This window comes from Rhamphochromis longiceps, linkage group LG4, assembly GCF_057381845.1.
Source record: "Rhamphochromis longiceps isolate RC_006_pf linkage group LG4, R_longiceps_female_GT1.1, whole genome shotgun sequence".
Classification (NCBI taxonomy): domain Eukaryota; kingdom Metazoa; phylum Chordata; class Actinopteri; order Cichliformes; family Cichlidae; genus Rhamphochromis; species Rhamphochromis longiceps.
This window is the reverse complement of record NC_140560.1, coordinates 20265427-20282865: the sequence shown is the minus strand read 5'-3', so window position 1 is coordinate 20282865 and position 17439 is coordinate 20265427. Positions and strand designations below refer to the sequence as shown.

The 17439-nt window shown below is 40.0% G+C and overlaps 1 protein-coding gene across 1 annotated transcript; it reads right to left on the bottom strand.

Annotated features, from left to right (window-relative positions):
- Positions 1-11054: 11054 nt before the first annotated feature.
- LOC146671462 (interferon-induced protein 44-like) lies at positions 11055-13027 on the bottom strand. The gene is made up of 6 exons (XM_085405175.1): positions 13000-13027; positions 12615-12813; positions 12081-12227; positions 11657-11828; positions 11456-11556; positions 11055-11331 (listed from the first exon to the last, which is right to left on the bottom strand). Exons 1-6 carry the CDS (start codon positions 13008-13010, stop codon positions 11161-11163), a joined length of 801 nt encoding a protein of 266 aa, XP_085261301.1. The 5' UTR covers positions 13011-13027; the 3' UTR covers positions 11055-11160.
- Between the last annotated feature and the right edge of the window lie 4412 nt (positions 13028-17439).

The following is a 17439-nucleotide window of genomic DNA, read 5'->3' as shown; positions in this document are numbered from 1 at the left end:
AAAAGTGGTATCAAATGTTTGTGCTACGTTTGTGCTGGTTTGTGCTGCAAATATTTTCGTTTGTGCTGCTTCTGTTTTAAAGATATTAATAAAAATTTCTAGAGGTCATCAGAGGTCAACCAGCCCCCCCACATTACCCAAATCAAACAAAATTGATGTTAAACGTTTGTGCTACATTTGTGCTGGTTTGTGCTGCAAAAAATTTTGTGTGTGCCGCGATCATTTTAAAAATATTAATAAAATAACGTCTTGATGCGTGCTTAATCATCCAGGTAAGTAAATCCCAAAAGGTTGATTCTGTTCATCTGGACATTTTCAGTGGGAGAAACGTTTTGTCACTCATCCAAGTGACTTCTTCAGTCTCAGCTGACTGCAGGTTTCTCCAGCCTTATAAACAGTACATTTGCATAGTGAAGGAAACTAGCGCCACTGAATGAACAATGTGCTGGGGGGTTAGTTCCATGATAGGATGCAAATTCTTATGACCATTGATCAATGACAACTAATCAAAGCCTACTGATCAATGGCCATGAGTACCATTCACAGAAAGTGGGGAATGGCTACAATCACAGCACTGTAAGATGGCGAAAGATGTACCCTTGGGCCCCCCTTCTCAATTCAGAGATGGTCAGCATCCTGACAACCCAATGGACGAAGCTGTCTCTCAGTCTGCGTGTTCTGGCCCGGAGGCTCTTCAGTATCTTTCCTGATGGCAGCAAACTGAAGACACTGTTGAAGGGATGAGTGGAGTCACCTGTAATGGAGAGGACCTTCCAGATGAGGCAGGTGCAGTAGATCTCCTGGGGAGGGAGGCAAGAGAGGTCCCCACAATACTCTCGGCTGCTCTCACTACCCGTTGTCAATTTTTCCTGCAGAACCCAGTGCAGGAGTCATACCACACAGTGATGCAGCTGGTGAGGAAACTCTCAACTGTGCCTCTGTAGAAGGTGCTCATAATGGGGGTTGAATCTCTTGTGCTTCTCAGTTTGCAGAGGAAGTAGAGTCGCTGTTGGTCTTCTCCACATTCAGGGACAGGTTGTTGTTGCTGTACCACTCTGCCAGATGGTTAACTTCACCCCTGTAGTAGATCTCGTCGTGGGTCAGCAGAGTAAAGAGAAGGGGGCTCAACACACATCCATGGGTAGCCCCCGTATTCAGTGTTCTTGGGCTGGAGGTGTTGCTGTTGACTCGTACTATCTGCTGTCTTCCTGTCAAGAAATCTAGCAGCCAGTTATACAGCAAGGTGCTGATCCCCAGCAGATCCAGTTTGTGAATGAGTTGCTGGGGAATGATAATGCTGAACGCTGAACTGAAGTCTATGAACAGCACTCTGACATATGAGTCTCTAGTGTTGAGATGTGTGAGGGCTGAGTGAGGGGCAGTTGAAATTCCATCATCACTTGAGCGTTTTGACGAAAGCGATAATTTGATTTGATGCATGACTAACCGTTCAAAGCACTTCATAATGATGGAGGTGAGTTTGACAGGACGGTAGTCCTTAAAGCAGGAGGTAGATGACTTCTTGGGTACAGTAATGATGGTGGAGGCTTTGAGGCATGTGGGAACGGCGGTACTGATTTTGGCATCGGATCTCCACACACTGTCTAGGGATTGTGTCACCACGGTCTGCAGAGTGGGCTTGTAGTCTGTGATGGTTTGTATTCCTTGCCACTGCCTCCAAGTATCTCTGCTGTCGCTGAAGCTTTGCTGTAGCTGATGCCACGTGACAGGTTTGGCCTTGCTGTTCTTTGGCTCACCTAATTCCCGGCTCTGAAGGCTTGCATTTTTCAACCTTAGGAGCATTTAAACCTGACCTGTGAGCCATGGTTTCTGATTGGCCCGGACAGTGATAGTCCTGGTGTCACGACCTGCAGGATCGGCAAGGTGCTGATCAGAATCTCTCCACTCCTAGCCCTCCTTCTCTTCTCTTTTTCCCTCTCTCTCCCCCCTCTCTTCTTCTCTGCCCTGTTTTGCAGGGGCGGAACTCATGGCGGCTTCACGCCCTCGGTCCACGCTTTCCTGGATTGGGAACACCTGGGCCTCATCAGACCAGCTGGTATATTAGAAGGAGGAGATCAGCTGTTCAACGCTGGATTGTTGTGAAGGCTCTAGTCAGTACACGTCTAGCTCAAGTTTCCTGTGCCGCCATCTCAGAGACTTAACGAGTGTTTCTTTGTTCCTAGATTCCCGTGTTTCCCCGTGTGGAGTGTGGAAGGAGTGACTGGTCGCTAGCGGAGAAGAGAGAAGTTGAACTGAGCGCGTGTGTGATTTTCCCTGGAGCCCTGCCCCTCACGTCTTGTATATAGCACTAACCCCGCACTGTCTGTACATACACTTGGTGAAGATCTGTAAATAAACCGTCTCTGTTTAAACGCTACTCATGAGTCCTGCGAGTGGATCCTCTAAGCAACCCGTGACACCTGGTCTCTGTGACATCATCGATGCATTTTGGGATGTAGGCAGTAACAGTTTCTGTATATTCCTGAAAGTCTGTGGTGTTGTCGTGTGTGGCAGCCTGTGGTGGAAAAGCAGTCTTGCAGTGCCTCTGAGGACCCTTCTGGCTACACCTGTACCTGCTTACGAACTGGTTTGGTGACTTTGACCAGGGGCCTGTGGGAACCCATGGCACACCTAGGTTTCTGCCTGTACTGACCCTTATGGAAAATAGGTGGAATTAAGACACAGTTCCAAAAGCAAACACAACTGATCAGTGCTGAGAGTGGTCCTGTTGCTGAGGTTGGCGTGATCCTGTAATCTCTCATGAACGACCTCCAACGCTTCTATGACTGGGATGCAAGTGAAGACAGATGTAACATCTCTCTCTCACTGTACATGTACTGTTTATAAAATTAGGGAAACATAATCTGCACAAACAAAATAATTTGCAGGACAAATGTTTGACATCAATTTTGTTCGATTTGAAGAAGGTAGGGGGGCCAACTTCACTCACATGTGTTTATAAGGTTGGAGAAACCTTTCTAATCCAAGTCACTTGGATGAGTGACGAAACGTTTCTCCAACTGAAAATGTCCAGATGAACAGAATCAACCTTTTGGGATTTACTTACCTGGATGATTAAGCACGCATCAAGACGTTATTTTATTAAAATTTTTAAAATGATAGCAGCACAAATGAAAATTTTTGCAGCACAAATCAGCACAAACGTTTGACATTAATTTTGTTTGATTTGGGTAATGTGGGGGGGCTGGTTGACCTTTTGACCTTTACATTTTCATTAATATCTTTAAAACAGAAGCAGCACAAACGACAATTTTAGCAGCACAAACCAGCACAAACGTAGCACAAACGTTTGATACTACTTTTGTTGGATTTGAAGAAGGTGGGGGGGCCAACTTCACTCACATGCTACAGACCCATGGCAGCCTTAACCAGTCAGCTAGCAGCTATGAGAAGGACAGGTAATGTTCGTCGCGCTGTTGCACACACGCTCGTTTGTTTCGTCAGTTGCCACAAGACAACTTAACCAACGTGTACATAATAAGCTAATACTCCTGTGTGCTATAGACTACAGTGTATGCTGTACACCTACTTACTGGTTTTGTCGCACCAGTCTGTCCGTCAGTTCATTTGCATTTCTCCTACAGCTCCGGACCAGAAACAATGCGCGTGCTCTTTGTGAGCTTGTTCCCGGTGTCGTGCCAAACTAGGTATCCCCGACAGAATTTGTTTCCCCTGCGTCGGGAGCACACGCTGGACTGTCCAAATCACGGACAAACAGTATCCCACATTGTTAATTTTTAGTTTACAAACACTTCTTATAATGACTAACTACTCCTGACGTTTTTGAGATGTTAGCTCTTTATACAACGAAGTTATAGTGGGATACAAATAATATCAGGCTGATCCTGCCACAATTTGTTCCCCCTGTGTAAATCACGGACAAACAGTATCCCACATTGCTGATTTTTCGTTCACAAACACTTCTTATTATGAGGCATTACTCCTGAAACTTTGGAGGATTTAGCTCTTTATATAGTAAAGTTACAGGAGAATAAAAATAGTTATCAGCCAAAATGTTAATGGTTTATTAAAATAATCCCATCTGATACCCTGTGAGCAATAAATATATAATTTTCTGTTGTAACCCTCAAACTGAATGGTAATGTAACGATACTAATTTTTCACTTTTTCACAAAATGAAAACATCAGTACTTCCTGCGTGCTCCCAGCACAAATTCTGTCGGGGATACCTACTTTGGCACAACGCCGGCTCGTAATCAGCGCCGTCAAGGGGGATTATTGGTTAATGGTCATCATGTGACTGATGCAAGCCAGGTCCTTTTATTTAGTAAAATGTGATTAATAGTAAAATATTATTGTGGAGGGCAACAGACAGGACTCCTCAAACACACACATTAAAAAACAACATTTAAAAAGAAAAAAAAATTGCCTCAACAAAATGGCACTTTGGGCACCCACCAGGAAAGGGGCGGGTGCTCAAACCCCTCCCGTTTTGAAGAAAGACTGGGTTTGTGCTGCTGGATTATCATCTTTAGGTTGGTGTTTAAGTGGATCAGAAAGTGTGGAACAACCTTTAAGACTTCAGTGAGAGAATTTTGTTTTTAAAGCACAAAAAAACAACAAATGTTCAAGTTACATCAACCCAACAAAACCATTCTCTGGCATTAACATCAGCACAATAACTGTTTGCTGCGAGCTTCATGCCTCCAGTAGGTGTAAAGTGCGGGTGGCTCATTTTAGTCCACTAGTAATCTTAGCTGTAAGTTTGTGTGGAGAACAAAGGAGTGGTATCCTTTGTTCTATTGGTACTATATGAAGTATAAAGTAACCCCTGAATATCACCAGAAGTCCCCAAAATACTGACCATTTCCAGGTTTGCAAATTGCAAATCCAAACAATGCAAAATTGTTCATTATCACAAAATATACAAAGTGTAAAGTACAAAAACTATGCAGTACAAATCTGTGAAGCAGAACTGTCGGCTTGCACACTTTTCCTCAGTTCAAAACCGCTTATATACTGTGTTTAATACTGTATGAACTGCATAACGCTGTTTGATAGTCCCAGCCAGCATGAAAAGCATTAGCATCTCTTTAGGTCTGAACCTGGTGGCTTTCCTGGTGATTGTATTCTCCTACTCCAGTATGTTCTGCTCCATCTTTAAAACCGGCATCAATGCCACCGACTGGAGGAGCAGACTGCACAGAGATGTAGCTGTGGCCAGCAGGTTTTTCTTCATCGTGTTCTCTGATGCCCTCTGCTGGATTCCTATATTTTTGGTGAAAGTCCTCCCACTGCTGGAGGTGGAGATACCTGGTAAGAAGTGAAACAGCTGCCTTATAGTATCTTAGAGGTTTTACATGGATTTTTAATATAGGTCACTGTGTTACTTTATAGAATAGTTTGCTGAAAAGCATCAGCAGTTATATTTCTCTAAATGTCAATCGCTTGTGAAATGTTTCCTTCCTCAGGATACCATCTCCAGCTGGGTTGTCATCTTCATCCTCCCCATCAACAGTGCCTTCAACCCCATCCTGTACACCTTGACCACCAGAGAGCAGGTGGACGTTTTACTCTGTCACTGGCAGAGGAGACATACATTAAAGAAAGACGGCAAAAGCCTTACCTCGTCCAGATCTTTATGGCGACGTCACAGGGTCTGTGCTACCAGCCACCCGTTTACCTCCAGCAGGTGTCACTTATAAGCACAGAACCTCGCTATGCCTTATGATGTATTTGTAGAGATACAGCATTTTGTAAGCTACTTTTTATTGTTTTACTCCATCTTTAAGAACAAAGTGTGCTTCAACAAGACTTTAACAGACGTTTGCTTGGAAATAATTAGCAGTCACTGTGCCGTCTCATCGCGCTCTGACATTTATAAAATGTGATGACAACCCCAGAAACAAACACCAACCACCCTCAGCAGATGACTGTCTCATCATACCGTTCAAGCTACGTGTTGACTTTATATTTGCAATGAAATTTGAAATGAAACCATTTCCATTTATTCACTTACGTTCCTCCTTCTTCATAAGGTGATACAGGTACATCCTGGAGAGTCATGTAGAGGCAGACATCCACCACTGTTCACATTCACACTCACATCCAGGGTAGAATCACCAAATATCCTAAAATCAATATATTTGGTCCCAGATAGTGGTTTTACAGCTTTTTTTCTACTGATAAAGACCTGCCCCCCCCCCCCCCCCCCCCCCCCCCCAATTTCCAGTGAAAACATAACTTTTCCTGGAAATTAACAAAAACCATCTTTTTTAATGTGGGCAATGACCTACCTAAGCTTTTTATGTAATTTTACACATTTATTTCTTACTATCGAAGCCCCAAAAGTCATTCTGTCAGATTTCTTTTATTTATTAGCATTTCTTTATCATGTAGAAAGAGATGCACAATTTAAATTGCACTTCTTAGTAATCTGTTAAGATATAGGAGGGAATAAATGTGCAGTTAACTTCTTTAAACCGATAGAAAAGGGAGTTTCAGTTAAGATGAAAGTGAGCTATATGTGGCCCATGATGTAAAATGTGTTTTTCATCCCTGCCTTAAAATTCCTTAAGTCAATCAAGAAAAGTGTTTAGATGACTCTTGTAAAATGCACACATAGATCCTAACCCATCACTGTGGTGAACTTTTTATGAAATTTAGAAGCTGTGGGACAAACACAGAGGGACTGGCAAATACCAGTGACACAATATTAATGAATCACATATTTTTATATACAGATAAGCTTTCCAATTAATCTCTCCCCACCTACTGGTTTCTTTGTCTTCTTGCCCTTTAATTCCTCCATCCCCATCACTTTTTGGGTGTTTATCAGCTTGTTTAACTGTCCTCATTATTCTTGCTTTCATGTCATATTCTTCCATTTACATGTACTGTATCTGCTTTGACTAGACTAATGTTGAAACTGAACCAATATGCTGCAGACTCTTTGTGCTATAGTCATGCTGAGAACTGCTCTGAACTCCTCATTTGACTGACTGCAACTGGATGAAAGCATTTTGTAATTAACTAACTGACCAATGAGGAGACTGAATTGTGACACTCAAGACGTTGCAGCTGGACTTTTGCAGCTTTCTTTCATGTTTTGATGACTCTGATTTTTTCTATACCAGTCCACCAATGTACCTTTAAACAGCTGCTTTAACTTAGTGACAATCATTAAAGGTGGAGGAGTTTACACACTGAGGACATGAAAAAGGAAAGCTGCACAGATAAATAAAAATGGTTGTTTAATGTTTGCATACATTTCTCATTAATATGCCAAGCAATGGAATCCCAACAAGGCCCTTTTTTCCTGTTATGCTGTTTTGATGTGCATATGTTTACGTTTAGTGTATAAAATTCGGCACGGATCCTCCCGGTGTGAGTTGTGTGCTTTTATCAAGAATCCCTATTACCTGAATACTGCAGCAGCTTTATTCCTGGGGTCACAAATCTTTACGTTTTGATGGTTTGCTGTAAAATACACACACACACACACACACACACACACACACACACACACACACACACACACACACACACACACACACACACACACACACACACACATCAAAAAACAGCTCCTCAAAGCACAAATTATGACTCATATAACTTTTGCAGATCCAGGCTCACGTTAACAGTTTCTAACCGCATTCAAAAGTGTTTCTCTCTATCTGCAGTGACACCAAATTCTATTCCTTAATAGCGCCATATAAAAGACTTCTTATAACTACATTGGTTCTCACTATGGGTAATACAAATTGTCCTCCTTGCAGATTTTTTTTTGTATTAAAAAATATTAATAAAAAGTATACGTGTTTAATACAAAATATTATAAAAAATATTTAAAATAAATTGATTAGAAAAAAATTTGTAATCAATTTAAATGAAGAATGAAGTAATACATTTATTCAATTTAAAAGCATAATAAGTAATGTTTTTTGTGTCGTATGTTGAGGACTTTGTATTTTTTGTATTTCTAGCTTCATTTTTGTTTTAGATGTTTTAGGTTGTATGGTTGATAGTGTAGCAAGATTACTTTTGTAAAAGACACTCTGTTATCAATGGGAGTTCTTGGTGGAAAAAAAAAGGGTAATAATAATCATGATCCAAAAATGAAGGTGTTTCACCTCCATATTACAGGGAGTGCAATATTATTAGGCAAATGAGTATTTTGTCCACATCATCCTCTTCATGCATGTTGTCCTACTCCAAGCTGTATAGGCTCGAAAGCCTACTACCAATTAAGCATATTAGGTGATGTGCATCTCTGTAATGAGAAGGGGTGTGGTCTAATGATATCAACACCCTATATCAGGTGTGCATAATTATTAGGCAAAGTCCTTTCCTTTGGCAAAATGGGTCAAAAGAAGGACTTGACAGGCTCAGAAAAGTCAAAAATAGTGAGATATCTTGCAGAGGGATGCAGCAGTCTCAAAATTGCAAAGCTTCTGAAGCGTGATCATCGAACAATCAAGCGTTTCATTCAAAATAGTCAACAGGGTCGCAAGAAGCGTGTGGAAAAACCAAGGCGCAAAATAACTGCCCATGAACTGAGAAAAGTCAAGCGTGCAGCTGCCAAGATGCCACTTGCCACCAGTTTGGCCATATTTCAGAGCTGCAACATCACTGGAGTGCCCAAAAGCACAAGGTGTGCAATACTCAGAGACATGGCCAAGGTAAGAAAGGCTGAAAGACGACCACCACTGAACAAGACACACAAGCTGAAACGTCAAGACTGGGCCAAGAAATATCTCAAGACTGGTTTTTCTAAGGTTTTATGGACTGATGAAATGAGAGTGAGTCTTGATGGGCCAGATGGATGGGCCCGTGGCTGGATTGGTAAAGGGCAGAGAGCTCCAGTCCGACTCAGACGCCAGCAAGGTGGAGGTGGAGTACTGGTTTGGGCTGGTATCATCAAAGATGAGCTTGTGGGGCCTTTTCGGGTTGAGGATGGAGTCAAGCTCAACTCCCAGTCCTACTGCCAGTTTCTGGAAGACACCTTCTTCAAGCAGTGGTACAGGAAGAAGTCTGCATCCTTCAAGAAAAACATGATTTTCATGCAGGACAATGCTCCATCACACGCGTCCAAGTACTCCACAGCGTGGCTGGCAAGAAAGGGTATAAAAGAAGAAAAACTAATGACATGGCCACCTTGTTCACCTGATCTGAACCCCATTGAGAACCTGTGGTCCACCATCAAATGTGAGATTTACAAGGAGGGAAAACAGTACACCTCTCTGAACAGTGTCTGGGAGGCTGTGGTTGCTGCTGCACGCAATGTTGATGGTGAACAGATCAAAACACTGACAGAATCCATGGATGGCAGGCTTTTGAGTGTCCTTGCAAAGAAAGGTGGCTATATTGGTCGCTGGTTTGTTTTTGTTTTGTTTTTGAATGTCAGAAATGTATATTTGTGAATGGGTATGGGTATATATTTGTTTTTTGTTAAGTTGCCTAATAATTATGCACAGTAATAGTCACCTGCACGCACAGATATCCCCCTAAAATAGCTAAAACTAAAAACAAACTAAAAACTACTTCCAAAAACATTCAGCTTTGATATTAATGAGTTTTTTGGGTTCATTGAGAACATGGTTGTTGTTCAATAATAAAATTATTCCTCAAAAATACAACTTGCCTAATAAGTCTGCACTCCCTGTAAAATCACACTTCGTGCACAGCTCTCTCTCTCTCTGTACTTCAACAACAGTTTCCCGTCTAAAAATCTGTTTTCTTCATTATTCGCTTGCTTGTTACGCACAAGTCTACCGTTGTTTACAGCGCTGTCGGCCACTGGTTTTTTCCCCTTTTACTTACTTCCAAAAAGAAAACCTAATTTCTGCCGTTCAATAGGCTTCTGAACAAATTTAAACTTTTTAAAATTATGCAAAATGCAAAAAGCTTAACTGTGTCTCTAATAAAACTGCTGTAACTTCAGAGATGATGTTCATATGTTGATTAATGGTTTTCTTTCGTTTTTGATGTACTGCAGAATATTTTTTATAAAATCCCAGGCCAGGAAAACCTTCATGTTTTTCTGTGTTTTATCCTCAGCTACTTTGACACAAAGGCATCTGCTGTGATGCTCACACCTTTGATAAAGTCTTGCGAGTGTCAGCTTCCTTTTTATAGATACAAAAATATGTTAATGTACTGATCTGAATTATAATATTTCTGACTGTCTGACGCAAAATTTCCCAGATTCAAATCAAATTGAATCGAATCGTGGATCAAATCGATTCGAGACCTTGTGAAATCGATTCGAGAAATCAGTGACGATACCCAGCCCTAATTTAAATAACCTTTATCAGATTTGATGGTTTTGTTACAGACTTCTCAAAAAAGTGTTTTGCTTTTCTTTCACAAATGTGGGGATTCAATTGTGTTAAAATGTACAAAACAGTGATGTCATGTTCTGTGACGAGGACGCAGGCACAGAGAGACTTGATGCATTTGAGAATCTTATGATTTAATAAAGAAATTTGCAGACTTGCACAGAGATGGTAAAATTATGATGACTGATAACGGAGACGAAGACAACAGACGATGAGGACAGGGAGGAACAGGGGTTTAAATGCACCAAAGTGACAGTCAGACAGAACTCGGGACAACATTTAAGGATGCAGGGACTGACAGAGACAGGTTTATCTTGCCTGGCTGGGCAGCTCTCTGGGTGCTCAGCACCCCCAAAGCTCTGATCCAAGAATCGCCCCTGAATTTCAGTACCGTCCCGGTGCTGGTAATTTTTCTTATACAGTTGAGGCCTTTTCTCTGTACCATTATTTAATTCCAGAGGTTTTCAAGTTATTTTCTTTTGCCCTTTAAGCAAACAGTATTATTAAAGTACTTCATGACTGGGCCAAGTGTCCTCTTTTTGGAAATCAAAATATGGTCATCCTAGTATAATATGAAAGCAGTATAATTTTCTTACACAATTACATGTCTGTTCAAAGGTTGATAGATACAAGAGCAAAACACAAAAACTGAAAGCCAAGTCTACAAAGCAATCACAGAAACTTTGTCATGCAAGCAAAAAAAAAAAAAGGCCAGAAGAGTTTCTAGTCTAAGGGTAAATGCTTTAGCCAAGGAAATGAGAATCAGCATGCAAAGAATTACTCTGACATTCTTGTTCAGACCCAAAAGTCATTTTAACACAACAATAAACAAGGTTCAGCAGGTCTGCAGTTTGTTAACGTAGTCCTCTCCAAAGTCGATCATCTGCTTCAGAGCAGCCAGTATCAGTGTGTCGATGTCATCATCTGTTTGGATCTCAGAGTGGTAGTTCTTGACAGGAAAGATGCAGTACAGTGGAATACCTGATGTCACACTCACTATCTCCATCTAAATTTCAACAGTTTAATATTTGTTAGCATTTATTTTACTTAAAATTTACTTGAATTAAACTGTTGGTAAAAAATAAATAAATATTCCAGCTAAATACTGAAAATTACCGCTAGAAAAGTACCTGTTCCTTCAACCAGGTGCTCTTATACACATTTCGTATATTTTTTTTGACTTCTGGACAGGCTTCATCAATTTTGGTGAGAATTGCCATTTGGGGAATTCCTGTCAATACACAGAATATTAAAGAATATCAGAGTTGGTGATGTTTGTCAGCTTATTTAATTCATTTTGGGTTTATCCTATAACCACGCTTGGCTCTTACCCATGTCCCTGGCTGCAAGTCTGACAGTCCTCATCTGTTTTATTATATCATCACTCATGAGTTTTATTTTGTTGGCATCGAGCACAGACACTAAAACATGAACTTTGTCATTTAGAGTGGGCTCCTTGTTGTACTTATGATCGTGTTCGGATAATGAAGATTGAGGATTGAACTGGAAAACAATGAAGTTAATTAAACTAAACAAGTATACGCAAATGTTTCACACACACATATACACATATGTATGTATATACATATGTGTATGTATGTATATATATATATATATATATCTATATACACACACGTGTTTTTGGAAATCTAACTTTTAAATACACCGTATGTGTTATTTAAAGGCATAATTAAATCGTGTCATTGGATACACCATCAAATAGTGTCTGCAAAAATGCCTTAAACTTCATGATACCGTGTAACCATCCTTCACGTGCCCATTCATGGCCAGTATGATGTCTTCCACCATAACTCCTGTGTCCTTCTCAAGGCCCATGATGTCAGTGAAGGCAAAAGGATAAAAAGTTCCTGGTCCTCCTTTTTGGATTTTGAAAGTTTCATACTGTAAAACAAAAGGTTTTAACGGTTCTGATAACAGGGTCACCTAATCACTGAAGACTACAAAGCTGGTTTCTGGTTTAGTATAAGGCTGATATCTGTGAGAACAACTATGGAGAAAAGTAAAGTGAAACTAAACTTCAGACAAAGATTCAAGAAGCAAAAAATAAAAAAACCCCATCTGTCACGCAAGAGCAGACCAAATCCTAAGACCTCTAAGTGCTAATCTTTACTGTGCTCTAGTGGAAAAACAAGTGAGCTTGGTTCTACGTGCAGCTTTATAGCTGTTTAGTTTCAGTCCCCTAGTTTTGTTACAAATTGCATGACTTTTGTTTAACAAATTGCACAAAATACATGAGCTTGACTAAACCATACTAGGATTAAAACATACTTTTTTAGTGAAGCTCTTTCCAGAAATTCCATCTGCCAAAGCATTTGTGGCCATTCTGCCTTGTAAAAGAGCATCAACTGAGTTGATGAAGCTGGACTTGCCGGCACCAATGGGTCCATGAAGAAGAATTCTGAGGTGCTGGAGCTCAGAGTTATAAGGCTGGTAATTATTTATGCTCTGGAGATCACTGGTTTTGCCACTGTTCAAAGAAGAATATTTATGAAGTTAAAGTCAAGAAAGTGAAACTGATAGTGGTGCAGATACAGTGGTGAGACTATGCTATGAACACCAATGAGAATGGGAAATTCAGCTGACAGCTTTTTGCAAGTAGATGATTTAAGACGTTTACGTGGCAACAAAAGCACATTAAGAGTCAAATACTCACGTCCACCCCATTTTCCTCCATTCTTCACTTAAAGCTGAAAACATGCACAGAATTGACAAAAAAACTGAAAATACATTTTAAAGAAAGCAATGACTGATAATACGTAATTCTTTCTGATCTGTTTGACTTTATTGTGTTATGTATTATCTTACTCAGAGTGTTTACAGGTCGAGACTTTTGTCCTCCCATTGCTGTAAAACATTATAGCACAATAATACATCCATACATATGCATTGAAACATTTTTGCCCAAAATCATTTGTGTTGTATTGTACTGTGTTGTGCTGCTCTACTCCCATGTTCTGGACCAGAAAACAGGGTTTGATCTTTCGTTTCACTCTATAATACTGAAGTCATTTTTGTACGAAGGTTTGAACTTTGAGAGCGTTTAAACAAGAGAGAAACGTGAAAATGTTGATGCCTGTCTGATAAAAGTGTATAAAGCATGGACTGAGGGAATTTTACAGCCTTAAAACATCTATAATAATTGTAAAAAATAAAGTTCGCTACTTCGCGGATTTCACCTATCGTGGGTTATTATTAGAACGTAACACCTGCGATAAACGAGGGAACACTGTAATTTCATAAAATCATTACTCACCTACAAAGAAAGTCTAATATTGTTTTCTTTTGTCTTTAAAATTTCACTGGAAAATAGAAAATAGAAATAAAAGGTTGAGAGAGAAAGAAAGGAAGCAATTTTAGGTAGCACCACCAAATATAACTAAATAACAATAATAAATTACACTGTTGTGAAAAAATTACAAATACGACAGAGGTGCTCATCACTGTTATATGTTCAAGTGCATAGTGTGGAGCATGTCATAAGGCCTTGAGGCAATTAGATGTAAAACACAATATTTATGAATTTTTTAATTTGTAAATTGGTCATATTTGACCCGAATAGGACAGAATATTTGGTATACATATTCAGTAATGCGCATACATTCTTACATATATTTATTCTTATAATTCTCATATTCCTATTCTTATATTTTGCCTTGTTCTTGTGTTTCTTGTATTTTGCACACGTCTGTTGCTGTTGAAAAATGAAACATTTTTAGGTAGCACCACCAATTGTAACTGAATAACAATAATCAATTACATTGTTATGAAAAAAAATACAAATGTATAAAAAGGAATAGAAAGACTAGAAAGAAAATGTAACTTCATTGAAATGCAAAGAATAATGTCAAAGTTATTCTGAAAGTCATTACCTTCTCCTGTGTGGCTCTGGACTGTCTGACTGCAGTGGGGGCAGACAGAGCTCATTTATACTGTTCTTGCTACTGTCACCTTTCTTATCATAATTTTACTTTTACTTTCTTTTTTATTGATGTTGACTCTATATACAACGGTAGCATACACAGAATGTGATTATTGATAGAGGGTTGTGGAAATATGCAAGACATAAATAAAAGTATTCTACCACTGCTATTACTATGTAAGTAATAGATGTCTACAAATATCTATAAGTATAGACATGTGCATGCACACAAGACGTCCATACTTAGGGGCAGGGATAGCTCAGTAGGTAAAGCGGTCGCCCCATGATCGGAAGGTCGGCGGTTCGAATCCACTTAACGGCTACCCTGAGGTACCCCTGAGCAAGGTACCGTCCCTACACACTGCTCCCCGGGCGCCTGCTTAGTGGACTGCCCACTGCTTCACTGAGTGAATGGGTCAAATGCAGAGAAAAACAAGTAATTTCCCCATGGGGATCAATAAAGTATCCATTATTATTATTAAATATGCATACATACACATACACATATATCTATACCTGCACACGTCCATACATATAAAAGGTGCATGTGCATGAAGTATCACCATGGATATGCAAGGGAGCGGTCTCTTCGCTGTAACTTCCTTTTGCACGTTTAGAAACCACAAGTTTCTGCTCTTCTGCTCTTTTGCACCTATAGAGCAACTTGAGAAGAGGTTGCGCCATGTATGGTGTGACAGGAGATGACACACACACAGACACACTTGCTCACATACGCTTGCCTTGTCACGTATTTAGCTGAACTGTGTGTAAGCCAGTGGTTTGGACGTGCTTGACAGGCTGTCATACATGGTTTACCAACCTGTTCTCACTCCCGACGCATAAAATACTGACGATTTGTCACGTCCCTTAACTTCTCAACGGAACAGGGTGCTCGCCTGGTACCCTATCAGCCCATCCGGGGAGCCGTCACGGTCCCAGCTCCAAACCCAGGCCCCGACTTGGTCTCGGAGACGGCTGGGGGACCCGTAACACATATTTGACGACAGTGTCGCCTTCTCCAACGCCTCATAGGCCTTGTTATGGACACACAGGTTGCTGAGGAAAGCTAACCACTCAGGTGGGGGCTGTGCGGCATGTTGGGAGCGGCTAGTTGTCTCCCATCATGTCTCGGGAGCACGTGTTGCCAGTTAAGATGTAAAACTGTGTATCTGCCAGAGGTGGGTCGAGTATTCAAAAATTGTACTCAAGTAAGAGTAGCATTACTGTAAAATATTATTACTCAAGTAAAAGTGAAAAGTAGTCATCAAAAAAGTCACTCAAGTAAGAGTAAAAAAGTAGTTGCTGAAAAGACTACTCAAGTAGTGAGTAACTAATGTCCAATTTTTTTTTTAAATAAATGCTATCAGACAAACAAAAATAAAAAAATATACACATTTTAGTATTTTCAAATAGAATATGTGTAAAAACATCAACAAAATAAGGCACAACAATTCTAATTTCAGTTTTTCACAACATAAAGCCTTTTTAACCAATATCTACAGTCAATAATATAAATATAAACAGTGCAAACCATTTCCAGTGACAAGATATGCTGTAAACTTTATATTCATTTTTGCTCCAAATGGCACAGCAGCCTTAGAAAAAACATTAGAACAAGGCAATTTCAACATATGTAAATACAAGGCAGCTCAGTTTACCATAAATTGTATGGGTGTGCGTCTATTTCTGCATATTTAGCAAAAATGTGCCATTTCTTCACTCAGTGAAGTGATGGTTAAGCTTCAGCAGCAGTTTACTCTCAAGGTTCTTTCTGTGAAGCTGTAACTATTTACTGTTTAACTGTTTGTGCAAAACACATTGCTAGTATTAACTGAACTCCCAAAACAGAGCTACCCAAATCACTTAAATTACACAGTTGAAAGCACATGTTTATTGTTTGTGTATTTATACACAACTACTCATATATATTCAAATAATCAAAAAATAAAAAAAGTTCATTTTCCTTTTACTACCACACACCAAATCCGGTCCGTGGTACTTCCTGGCTTGTTCAGCCACTAGGTAACAAAAGCTCAACACTGCCAATAGCATCCTGGAGCACTTCCGTTGTGTTTTGGAGTTTGTACATGTTTTTGTTAGGATGCCTGGGTCGTTGACCCAGGGTATTTGAGTTTCTTATATTATTTATACTTTCTAGTCTTTGGTTTCTTTGAGTTCTGTCTTATGGTTTATGTCTCTGTCTTCTTTAGTTGCTCTGTCTCCCCTATCACCTGTATCCCCTTGTCTAGTTCACGTCTCTGTGTATCCTTAGTTCCTATATCCCCGTGTTCAGTCAGTGTTTGTGTCTGCCCTGGTCCCACGTCTCTGTTCCCTCTGTGGTGCCTGCCTGGGAGTCTGTGTTATGTTTCCTGTTTTACTTTGAAAGTCCATGTCTGATGTTAATGTGTCTGGTTTTGCTTCCCCTTGTCTCGTTAGGCCTGATTTGCCCCAGCTGTGTTTCCCTCCTGTTACCCATTCCCTGATTGCTCCTTCTGTGTATTTAAGCCCTGTGTTTCTCTGTGTCCGTGTCGCGATCTACTGTTTACGTTGCTGTGTGTTTTGTCACTCCGCCAGTGTTAGTTTATTTTTGACCTTTTTCCCAGTTATGTTATGTTTGAGTTCAGCATTAAAGCTGTTTTGGTTTAAGTTCTGTCTCTGGAGTCTGCACCTTGGGTCCTATTCCTGCCTGCACACAGCCACACCTAACAGTTTTGGATGTTTCACGTGCTTCTGTATTTGTACGTGCTTCTGTATTTGTACGTGCTTTGTCTCTAGGGGCCACTGTAAATATACTTTTATTTATTCACTCCAGGTAAAATGTAATAAACAAATTATATAATACAAAAAAACAACTATTCACATTTCAACTTTTAACTATTTAAATTTTAAGCTTTTTCCTTTTAAGCAAATTTAAAGTGAAACAACACAAAACACTGCAAACCACAACACAATTAAATATAAATTAAAATATGAAAACAAAAAGAACATGCATATTCTCTGTCATATGGGCCCGCATGAATAAACTTTCTGAATCCTTTATCATCTGCAACTGATAATAGTTGTGGATGATTACTATACCTTTCTAATGTGACGTTGTTGTCCCTGGCTCTCTTTCTCTCTGCTCTGTTCCTGTGCTACTGCCAGTGTAACTACCGCCCCTCCCCCCGCTGCTCG